The sequence below is a fragment of the Maniola jurtina genome, chromosome 9 (genome assembly GCF_905333055.1).
Source record: "Maniola jurtina chromosome 9, ilManJurt1.1, whole genome shotgun sequence".
In the NCBI taxonomy this organism is placed as follows: domain Eukaryota; kingdom Metazoa; phylum Arthropoda; class Insecta; order Lepidoptera; family Nymphalidae; genus Maniola; species Maniola jurtina.
The window spans coordinates 10,282,806-10,295,503 of record NC_060037.1 but is presented as its reverse complement, the minus strand read 5'-3'; the positions used below and the strand labels follow the sequence as shown (position 1 = coordinate 10,295,503).

General features: G+C 36.1%; 1 protein-coding gene across 1 annotated transcript in view; it reads left to right on the top strand.

Moving 5' to 3' along the window:
* The window catches only part of LOC123868229 (collagen alpha-1(X) chain), a 43,646-nt gene that overhangs the window by 18,053 nt on the left and 12,895 nt on the right, over positions 1-12,698 (top strand). Inside the window, exons 6-10 of the mRNA XM_045910659.1 lie at positions 3,929-4,084; positions 6,238-6,355; positions 7,409-7,495; positions 8,931-8,983; positions 10,190-10,396. Coding sequence (XP_045766615.1) covers positions 3,929-4,084; positions 6,238-6,355; positions 7,409-7,495; positions 8,931-8,983; positions 10,190-10,396 — 621 coding nt within the window. The remainder of the gene's footprint in view (positions 1-3,928; positions 4,085-6,237; positions 6,356-7,408; positions 7,496-8,930; positions 8,984-10,189; positions 10,397-12,698) is intronic.

The window sequence follows — 12,698 nt, the reverse complement described above, 5'->3', positions numbered from 1 at the left end:
GGAAGTAAATTGTTAGCAATAAATCAGAGAGTGACCTGTGATATGGCATTACATATAGTATACATTGTCAAAAATTATAATATTAAAGCTGTGCGTATTGCGTGAGGAATAGGTTGCAAGAGAGTTGCAACTTGCAGGGTTTGATGCATGCGCTATTGCCAGCAAATATGAGACATATTTTTATCTACAGGCAACGTCTGAGTAGGTAACGCATACGTCTAACGCAAGTTGAAATGTACCAGTGTATTTAGTTAGACCTATCGACAAGTTTGGAGTTGGGTGCAGTCTAAATGTGGCCCGTGTGTTTAGACTGTCAGTTTCTGTCAGTTTCACGTGTCGTCCCCCGCACTTCACCACCCCGCTTGGACAAATCGAGACAGCACGAAATTTTCAAGATTTCTGGGTGTAATTTCTGGTTTTCGTAGTTCCCACATAATTATAACAATATAAAATATATAACGATAATTTTTTTACTACATAATATTCATTAAATTTTCTAGGTCTGTGGTTTTTCCAAATTTCATTAAATTGCTTCGTTGTCTAGAAAAACGAGCACAAAGTTGGGCCTTTTTTTAAAGAAAAATACAAATCTTTGAGCCCCTGTAATTTTAAAACTACATATTTTTAGAAAAATCTAAAACACCACAGACACAGATATTAGTTTCTAGACTATGTCTGCAAAATTTCATGGACTTTGGTTGCTTAATATTCAAATGAAATGGGAACTACGATTGTATGGAGTAAGTGACGGAGAGAGCTCTGTTAAGTGTATTCACAGTAATTTATTCTCTTTTATATTATTATACCATTAACGTACATAGCATATAGTATATTTTGATTCTTGATCAATTTTATTTTCTAAGTTTTTAAATTTTTTGTTTAATCCCATTAATAATGAACTTTGCATAGGGGTTAAGTATAGATGCTTTAGTAATTTATTAACTTTTATACCGTCAACGTTATAAATATCATGTTATAATGTAATTTGTTCTCGATTAATTTTATTTTTATGTATTTTTTAATATTATGCATGGAAGTACACCCTTTAATAATAAACGTTGTGTAGTGGTACAAAGCTTTGTGTTTTCTTTTGAATGTCAAATTACTGATGACAGAGAAGAGAGAAATTCATATGTTACCGTTTACCTGCTATACCTACAATGTTTATTATTATGTATTTTTAACCCCCGACCCAAAAAGAGGGGTGTTATAAGTTTGACGTGTGTATCTATCTATCTGTGTGTATCTGTCTGTGGCCTTGTAGCTCTTAAACTAATGAGCCGATTTTAATATAGTTATTTTGTTTGAAAGGTGGTTTGATCGAGAGTGTTCTTAGCTATAATCCAACAAAATCGGTTCAGCCGTTTGAAAGATATCAGCTCTTTTCTAGTTACTGTAACCTTCACTTGTCGGGGGTGTTATAAATTTTTAATTTACACTTGTAACTTTATGATTTAAAATACATCTCTTATGATACATTATTTTATTAACTGGTTGGACATTAGGTAAATTAATATAAAAGAACAAGAATGAGTATTTATAAACAAGTAATTTAATTTTAATTTACCAAGCATTCACTTCATAAATAGTTATCAATTTTGGTATTTTATTTATTTTTTGAGTGCATAGTATTATCCAATCAATACTTATCATTTTCTAAACCTATGCTATGTATGCTCCTGGGAAAACACTAATCTTGTTTTACAAAATAATGTAAGTAGGCATACATTACCTACTAACAATAACACTTAGATGTCAGGGAACGGGTATTACACGTCCCGAGGGTAATTTCTTAAATACGTTACAAGTTTTGGGCACTGAATATTGATGAGAAGAAGGCACTTTAAGAATATACCTATGTTTTTTCTCTCTCGTCTGGCTTCACAAAGATTAGCCAATGTCAAGTTTGTAGTTATTTGTAACAAGTTAGTTAAACCATACAAGTATGGACCCCGACTGGGATACGCACGGCACCCCCTTAGAGCGATTTCCAGTCAGTTTTAACAAAAAAAAAAAAAACACGCGAAAAAGGCAGAAGACGCCCGCCAGCTAACACTTTTTTTTTTCTTCGGGGGAGGAAAAAATCCCTACGGACTTCTGCCGGCTGGCAGGGTGTGTCCGACTTGCACGGACTAAAATAACCTCTGCATGTCGTCCAAGGTGAGCACGGAACTGCGTGGCATTACTTCGTGCTGACCTCCCAAATCTCGGTCTTTCTCTTTTCTTCTTTTTCCCTCTCTTCTCTTCTAATCACTATAGCCCTCAGCATTTGGCTATATCGCTGCCAGGCGTCTTCGCTCGACAGCATGCGCGGTAGGTATAAGGTTTCGGGCATTCACACCCTCCGCGTCGGTCGATCCTAGCGCATCTACTCTTAGGTCGGCACAACCCGGACATTCAAAGATTGCGTATCTCGGGGTGTCTTCCTCTCCGCAGAAGTAGCACCCTTCGCTCGGTGCTTTCTTAATTGCGTAGAGGTAACACTAACACAGACGAAGTCCTATACCTATGTTATACCTATTTGCTGGGGGGTTAGTGCTAATGGCACCCTTCGTATGCTAGTCTGACTCGCACTTGACGGATTTTTTTCAGTATAATATAAAAGTACACACCAGTCCTTAGGACGGTCTTCGAATACAATATTCGGACCTCAATTGTGATAAAAAACCTGAAACCTGTTTATTAACAGCTGCGAACTGTAATATGAAGTTAAGCGAGACTTACACGAGTTGATTTTGTCGTACCAATATGTACCACCACTTTTTTACCTTGATTTTGTTTAAAAATACAGGACTTGATAAATAAGTTATATTATATCTATTCCCTAATTATTCACAACTACTCCTTCTCAGTGCATTGTATTCCGCGTTGCTCAGGGTCACGACCCTTTCCATTAATCATAGAATAGTAGGACTAAGTTTTCTTAGAATAATAATGCGGTAGGTTTTCAGATCGGCACTGATTATAAACATAGATAGATGATCCCGGTTGTACTTACGTGGTTAGTCTGCATAGGTACATAGGTACAACTAGTTTGAAACCCATCCGGGACTCACAGGGTCTCAGCTCTCGACGCAACGCGGTTGAGTCTATGATTAAAATGATTTATGAACCGATTGCAAAAATGATAGTTAAAGATTTATGAGAATGAAAATCTTCTACAGAATTTTTACAAACAATTTCAAAGTAGGTTTCCCACCATACGCAACCTATTGTTTCATACAAAACGTTTTCTGTTTCGCCATTTGCAATCCGGTAACATTTTAGATACACTTTTATGTATATGGTTGACTTCAATCGAAAATCATGTCGTGTAAATCTCGCATAAAACATTCAATCAATTCCATTGAAATGTTTAATGAAATTCTTTCTTCGTTTTACTCAAAGTCTACTTAGAAGCTAAGTATAATAAAAAACGAATTTCCACTCCATATTAACGATTCCTTTAGATTTTACGAGATTAAATTGAATTTATTTCCATTCGCCCAATTGACATCATCAGTATTGGAATAAAATGGAGGGTGCTCTTACTTTTTTTGTATAAGGAAATACGGCCCCGACTTGAGGACCGCTTCACAGCTTTTTAAATAATCACACTCCATTGTGGACGGTTGTAATTCGAAATAATATAAGTATTGCTGTTTTTCAAAAGGCGCCACTTTGTTGACGCGTCGCTTCCTACATCTTCGTAATACAAAAAGAACCACATACCTAACTAATTTAGGACTAAAGCAATCCCTGTCTTTTTTTTGTCACAATGCTACGGTAACCATGACTATTTTCCTATTTTTTCCATCTAAAATCTGAAAAATGTGTAAAAATCGTTAGCAATTTTTCTTAGAAACCGTAATTTCCAAGTGACAACTGATAGAGGTCATTGGATCCTATTCTTAGATTGATTGCATAGTAATTGTGAATTCTGTCGCAGGAATCAACGGGATTATACGGGACCGATCGTGCGATTCAGGGGCCCCCAGGCGAAAGAGGCCCAATGGGCCTCCCGGGACCCCAGGGAGAGAGGGGTTACCAGGGGAGTAAAGGCGAGAAGGGATTACACGGAGGCAAAGGCGATAAAGGTGAACGGGTGAGTTCGGAAAATATTTACCTAGTAATTTACTGCTAATACCTGACTTATCGTGAATATTACCCACATTACAATACATAATAATCTAGTACTGTATATCCATGATCGCTTCAAACCTAATTTTATTTAACAGACTATTTATTGATATAGATTTAGGCCTCATTCATACGAGAGCTTTTAAACGTCCGTTTAAAAAGCGTTCAAATAGAACAAAAATGCATTCCCAAGTATCTGTTCACACGACAACGCTTTTTTACGCGTACAACGTTAATACCCGCCAACGCCGGGTTTTAACGCAACGCTTTATAACGCTCGTGTAAATTAGGCCTTAATGTAAATATTTCAGTCCGTTGCGTTGCTAATGAATATTTATAATTTATCCGAAACGCGACTTTAGTTTGAAGTCTTGCAGTCCAAGCACAATCAGTATGACAGTAATTTTCGCGGCTTTTGCAACATTTTGTCGATACTAAAATCATAAAGAAGTTTTGTCGCACTGATTGTATTTGGTAATCTGCAGTCCACTAATAATATTGACAATAATTATTTAATAGATATTTTAATTAAATTTTGATTTAGCTTAATCCATAAATATGGATTAAGCTAAATAATACTTAAAAAAGTACAATTACGTAAAATAATACTTAAAAGCAAAAGGAATATTTAAAATTGAACATTCTCATTCGGTTCGTAAAATTGTTTATTATAAGTATAATTGGTACAAATTATAAGCTATAGACAACTTCCTTGTTATTAACTCTTCAAAGTTTTCGTGGATACTAATTAAAATTTCAAATGAAAATAATAATAGGTGTATTTTTCAAGCCGAGTGATCGGTGGATTAAAAACGGTACCTTTGTAAATTTCCAACAATCACCTTCCTCAGTATTTTAAATTATTATTTTGTTTAGGAGATCAAAGGAATTTTTCATGAACAAAACTACCTATGATGCTCGCAACCAACTACGTCCACGTAGATTTAGATTTGTAAATTTCTGTGGGAACTCTATCACTCTACACTCTACAGGTCTTTTTTATATAGATACGAAAAACCACGTCAATTCGTTGCTCCGTTACGATGTAATTGACGGACAAACCAACAAACAATATATAAAGACACATAAGTACATACAAAATGACATGAAGATAAGCAAGTTGAAGGCGGCCCCAAGATACCTAACGTTCACTTAGTTGAGCCAATAACTTGATAGGTACGAGTAACAGTAATGAGGTACTTTAAAATCATTGGAAAACTTAGCATTTCAGGGATAAAGAGGCAACTTTTCAAGTACTTGAAGTAACAAAAAAGCGTCATATCCCTGTCTCAATGCTAGGTCATTAAAAAAACACAGTAACAGCTTTCTACCGAGCCACTTGTAAAGGCCTCTCTCATTAGGAAAAGGGCACTGAGACTCCCAAACTACGCCGTCTCACTTCTGTTATAGGTTTAGTTACAATGTTTCTTTTAGTTGATGGGCGTATTATAACGGATATCTTATGGAAGACTATAATTTTAGGTTAGAATAGGTTTTAACTCTGAAGCTACGATAAGATCAATGAAATTTAAGGATAGGTAATTCAAATCAGTAGTACTATGATCACTAATAAAGTCCCCCGCTGAACTGGCTTCGTGTTTGTTCAGGCTAATCTCAGAAACTACTGTATGGATTTTTGTACGGTTTTCATCAATAGATAAGGATTATCTAAGAAAGGTGTAAGCTATAATATAGAAACATAAATTATTTTAAATCTTAATCGAATATTAACCAACAAAACACCATGAAATTTTGTAGACACGCCCTAGAAACTAATTATTATCTGTAGCTTGGTATAATACGTTTAGTTTCTGTATCTTTTATTAATTCCGTTAGTTATACGGGTTCAAAAAATTACATATATCAATGCTACTTTTGCGCGAAAAAATCACTGCAGTATTCATCACAGATATTAAATTCCTACTCTCGACAGCAAGTTTTCTCTAAAAAATAAGTTACACTGTCGCCACTTTATATAACAAATCACCATCTAGGTAGCTAGGACAATAGCTACAAGAAAATCACATTCAATATCCGTAAAAGTAACTCAATAACTCCATTCGATGCCCTGAAATATTATTTTCCGTTCGTTAGTTATAAGTTATAACTATGTTATAGGGGTATGCTGGCGCGCGTGGGCCACATGGCGCGAAAGGGGAACGTGGGCAACCCGGAAAAGATGGCACACCTGGCCTGCCCGGCGCGCACGGACGACCCGCGGAAAAAGGCGAAAAAGGTACCGAGTTAAATCAACCATTCTTTCCGAATTACTTATGTACATTTACTTTATTCTTTATAGGCGTAAGTAAACAAACTGTATTGTGGTCCTTATAGGTATATTTTCATTTTTTTTTGTTGGCGTAAATAAATACATAACTACGTTGTGAAGGACCCCTTATTAAAAAACTAGATGATACGCGTTGTTTTAAACTTTTTTGAATTCCGAAGGAACTTTTTGACTATCCGGGATAAAACTAGCCAATGTCAGTCTCCGGATTGCAAGCTATCTCTGTACCAAATTTCTAAAAATTGGTTAAACGGATTGGCTTTGAGGAATCCCGTGCGAACTCTTTGATTTTCCGAGATAAAAAGTAGCCTATGCCCTTCTCCGGGATTTAAAACTCTGTTCACCATAAAAAGCTAGCAGACAGACAAACAGACGGACACACTCACTTTCGCATTCATAATATTAGTATAGAAGCATGGTTTTCATGGTTAATCTTAATCTAAATTCTTTATAAAATAGAAAACCGATTGGGTGCAATTTCTTTAATAGAAAAAATCCGAAAACTGTTCCTGCTGCAAAGAAAATTGCCAAGAACAAATATCCTTGAAATAACATTCCTTTTAAACTTAATTTAGTGTCATTCAAAAAAGGAACCGAGCAAACTCGACCATGAAATTTTATGTTTCATTGTACCCTTTATTTATTTGCAAAGAACAGGAATTTGGGTCTTTATAGCGACGGTTCGGAAAAATCTTTATTCCTTCACCCGGCACCTTTTAACGGATTCCAGAACAATTTATTTCCACGACAACGCTTTTATTGCAATTTTTAAATTTCTGTTGCCTTTATTTTCGATTGTCGAACACTTTTGTTAATAATATTACCTACTTTATTGGGGCGTACAAAATTGTATGGGTGGTTGTTTCAATTTTGTTTTTTAAAGGCCTCCTTCAAATTAGAGAAGTATGATGCTGAACCTTTCCGAAAGAACCCTATACCAACCAATTCAATAGATATTAAACAGATTTAGTATTAAACTTAAATATAATAATTTATTCACAGGGGCTAGAGGACTACCTGGTCTCCCTGCACCATCAGTGGTTACCATCACAGACAATTATTCATTGTCAAGTGATGTTATAAGTCCAGGTATAGTTACTTACTAATTATTATCATCAAAATCTTTATCAAAAATATTTGTAAGAAACAGCTTTTAATAAATTACATAATGGCGCGTATTTACATATTTGCCCTCACATCACATCTTGGCACAACGATGACGCTTGTCCGCTTACCATTTTCTACACCGTGCATAAAAAATTCGTTTCTACCAAAGATTATAATAAGTATCTTTGGTTGATTGTTAAGTGAATGTAAGCACTACGTTAGACTCCAAGACCTGTTTTAGATTCATTATTTTAGATTATTTTCTGTCAGCGTATCACTTGCGCAAAATCTCGCTACCGTGCGATTGTGAGACGAGACGTAAGTGCAATACGAAGTGCGAGATTATGAAGACCAGAGACAAATTGTGTGAACAGCGCGCAGCGGTCTGACGTCCCGTCCTGTGTCTCTTTTCACCACTCGCACTCGTGCAAATGTCTAAATGCACCTTTACATTAATTTATGCGACTTTATTTTATTATTCTTCTTGAACTTGTAAAAATTAGTCTTAAAAAGTTTCACACTTCAACAACAAAATATACAAAAGCTGTTGAAGAACTTAAATCCATTAAAATATATTCAGTACAATGAGTGATCCTTGCCCATTCATTACAAACTTCAACTTTCTCAAGCAATTATTCATTCAATACATATTCATAAGCATCAAACTTCAACCGCAGTGATTTACGCACCGCAAGAACTCATAACTTACGAAATGTACATATTGCCGTTTCTCCCCCGCCTCACTCTAATAATACATTGTTTTATGTAGTCATAACATAATGTAACTGAATATGAATATTATATTAGACGTCTTTGGATCTAGGTATATTATTTAGATGGAAATTATTTGCTATATATTCAAATAGACTTGTATAAGCTCCTTTGTATTACTTACAAAGGTACGATTTTTCAATGTTTTTTTGGGGTTCTTAGAGTTCCATGTAGTTACATGGAACTCTAAGAACCTATAGTATGCTGTATGGGTTTTTATGCGATATAAGTATATATAAATAAAAATCCCTTAAAATTATCAGATAGAAAAAAATCATCAACGAATGATTTTTTGGCTATCACAAATTCTGGCGGAGCGGAAACGCGGCATACAAAAAGGCGGAGTTTTATTTGATAACAACTTTTATTGAGCATTATATGTACTTAATCATAAGTTTTTTTTTAATGAGAACAAGACATGGAAGAGATGCAAAAACTTGCAACCCCGGTTTTGATCGTCAAAGTTACACAAACGTTAAAAAGTGAAGTTTGAGTTGTTATCATAAAAAAAAATCCGATGAATTGAGAACCTCTTCCTTTTGTTAAGTCGGTTAGAAGGATGCCACGTCTCCGCTTCACTCCATTCTGTAGGTGTGCGGTGTACCTTATTTTGAATCATAGATGTTTAAATGTATGATGTTTTCAGGCCTACAGGAAGTCGCAAAGCTGAAAGGCGATAGAGGGGAAAAGGGTGAAAAGGTAATTACCTACCCGGGACTTAAATAAGAAAGCCGACGACCATTGATATACCACCACAAGATATTCAGTCAACGGTTACTGTTCCGTATTAATTAAAAAAAAAAAATTACAAAAAAAAATGTTTTTGTGCCTCGGAGAGATCTCTCTTCGGTTTTGTCGGTTTCCATCGCATCGGGCAATGAGAGTGAGGGAATAGAGAGTGCACCTTTTTGCGCACACATTTTTGCGCTATAATATCACCCGCGCAGCTGGCTGATTTCTATGGAGATTGGCCGCCGTGGCCGAAATCCGGTCGACGTTATTATTATTTTTACATCTATCGGACCTCCGAACACTAATTAACATTAGCAAGGTCTCATACCTTGAAGTATTTACCCATCCCAAAATCGCCCAACGTTACGTACCTAAAGAAGTTTTCAGTTAAACTTGATTAGGCTTCAGTCATCAAGTAAAAACGGCGCATCGTTTTTTTTATAATATCAGCGGTCAGCAAGGCAACATTTTTTCCGAGTTTCTTTCCGTCAACAATTTGCGGAGTGGCTCAATTCCCGGGCGGTTTTATATTAAGATGAGATGGAAACAAAACAGTAATTTTCATACATAATAATGAGCTTACAGTTAGGCGGGAGACTTGAATTAGTATCTTAATTTCAACTTCTCTTTAGTGAGATAACTTCATAATATAATTAGAAATGGACTGCACACAGAATCCAGAATTGGTTTAGAAGTGTTAAATGATCATGATCTTGACACTGCGCAGATAAGTACCTACAGCTATAGGATCGAATGAACTTGATATAGCAAGCGCCCCGGGTAACCATTTGGGTTACTAGGGTGAATGTCTGGAACGATATGATTGACAGCGTCCAAAAATTCACAAATATCACAAATCATTTTTTGAATCTCAATAGTGGAGCTGTACCATAAAAGTCTCATACAATATACCTACTTTTAGCACACCGACGCATTCGTAAGCGTCTATGAAAAGATTAACGCCTTTATGGCTAAAGTATTTCAATATGGTACCTCGTTCGACTACGTTGATGTGCTATTTAGGCATTAAGAACATTTCTATTAAGTACAATTTTTTAGAATTCTGTGGTGCTGCACAATTTGATTGTAATTATTCTAGTAATAATTTCTTTGTATTTATAATTTATAAGTAATTTGATTGTAATAAAGTCTTTAAGTATTTTTGTTTCCCAGGGTGAAAAGGGGGGCAGAGGCATGGAAGGTCCTCAAGGTTTCCCTGGAACTGATGGCAAGCCTGGGGAGCGAGGTGATATAGGGCCATCAGGCTTACCTGGTACGCAAGGAGTACCAGGCCTTATTGGCCCTAAGGGAGATAAGGGTGAATCCGGCCCGCCTGGACCAGTTGCAATATCACGTGAAGAAGCTCTGGTTATGACAAAAGTAAGTCAGCATTGAACTGTCTCTCCATGACCTTAATAATATGGCTGAGATCTTTTCTCTCTCTCTCTCTCTCTCTCTCTCGTCTGGCTTTACAAAGATTAGCCAATGTCAAATTTGTAGTTATTCACAAGTAAGGGAAACTATAAAAGTATGGACCTCGTCTGTGCCGGCGCTCGCCGACACACGCGCGGCCCCCCTTCAGAGCGCCTCCCAGTCAGTTCCACCACCAAAAAACACCAGCAAAACATAAAACCCGGTCACTTTTAACAAAAAAAAAACACTCCAAAAAGGCAGAGCACGCGCGCCAACAAACACCAACACAGTCGTAGTCCTGGCTGAGATCTATTAAGTGTGTAAGTTACATTTGCTCAGATTTTATTTGGAGAGTTGCATGACAGGCGGTTAAATTTAAGTAACGTAACCGTAGCGTTACCGTTACGTAAACTTTGACCATCAATAAAAAGCAAAATGGGTTGCTTAAGTCAGTATTTATACTTTTTTTTTGGCAAACGTATCAGCGGGTATCAGCTAGTATTACAATAAATTACCTATTCGTACTCATATCATATTCTTATATAATAACTGCCACATTCTTTCAATATTGTTCCGTATATGATAAAAATATCTGTCTTATGTAGTAAGAAATAAAAATAATAAAGTGTCTCTTATAAAAATAATTTCCTCCGAGCTGAGGTAAAAGGTTTCTATTTTAGTATCAAATATAATGGGTTCTTTCACGAGTGCCTAACGAACTGAAAAAGCTAAGATTTTTAGGGTTCCGTACCCGAATGGTGCCAACGGGACCCTATTACTAGGTCTCCACTGTCTGCCCATCTATCTGTCAGCGGGCTGTATCTCATAAACTAAAATAGGTAAAGAATTAAAATGTTCACAGAGTGTGTATTTCTATTGCCGCTATAGCAAAAAATATTAAAAACCCAAGATGGTGAATTTCAAAATGGCCACCATACGAATTAAAGAAAAGTGATTATCTTATACAATAGTACGAAACCATTCATTTATGAGTTCGACTCGCACTTGACTGGTTTTTTTTGTAGGTGCTTATGAAATCAAATTCAAAGGTTGCTAGGTAGACACTAAGTCCCGATAACATATTTTTTGTACGAAAACGTTAAATCGGCTAGGACTATTTTGCAAAAGCTAGGATTAACCTACTTAGATACTAATGGCGCAGGAATTAACGTTAGATAGGTTACGCTAATGGGTTTCCTATTCGGATTCAGGTGCTCCGGAAGTTAGTTGGAAAACACAAGATTTTACGGCAAAAGTAAAATAAACCTTAGTAAGTTCAAGGTTTAGATATTAGTCGAGGAACAATAATTAACGATGTTTAACTTAACAATTTCAAATTAAATTAGAAAAAAAAAAGATCCCGACAAATTGATAACCTCCTCCTTTTTTCAAGTCGGTTAAAAATAATATAAAAAGACAATTTTAAGAAAGGGCGTAGTGACAATTTTTGTATTGAAAACCTGCCAAAACATCAAATCAACTCTCGGATAAGACTTATTTTACGTTGGTGATATCGGCCCTTAGTGATATAATGTCAAAAGTGGCTAACTCAAATGACTCTTCTGGAATATATAAATACTATGGCACGATGTTTCTTGAATCCAAGATATGTTACTGAATTCATAAATGTAGTTATAGTACGAGTACCTACGTCCGAATCGATTTTTTTGTATTATGGATTCATCCCACGTTTTTCTCTATGTGCCTTCATATCTCGGGGGACATTCTAACATATGGCTACTCCAAATAATACCAATAAAATAGAACTTACAATAAAATCCAGAATACAAGCACAGACTTTTTGAGTAGACTTTCACAGCATATTGGGCCAATACCTGCTGGATATTTACCTAGGCCAATAGATAATAATAGCTGTGATAGCCTAGTGTTTAAGACTTTCCCCTCCTATCGGAAGACCAGGGGTTCGATCCCGGGCGATGCACCTCTAACTTTTTGGGGTTATGTGCGATTTAAGCTAAAACATCGTGAAGGAACTTGCATGCATGAGAGATCTCCGTAATGTTCTCAAAGGTGAAGTCTGCTGTACTTGGCCTTTGGTGGACTATGGGCCTAAACCCTTCTTATTCTGAATGGAAACCTGTGCTCAGTAGTGGGCCAGCGAAGAGTTTATCATAATGATGATGATGATAATGTTGAAGCCCGTCGCCTTTGGTTTTATTTTTGATTTTAGAAGCATCATTAAGAAATCCTATAATACAACAATTATAAAGAAATAAAGTATAGTCAAGTTTTGCTGTCGGTAATAATT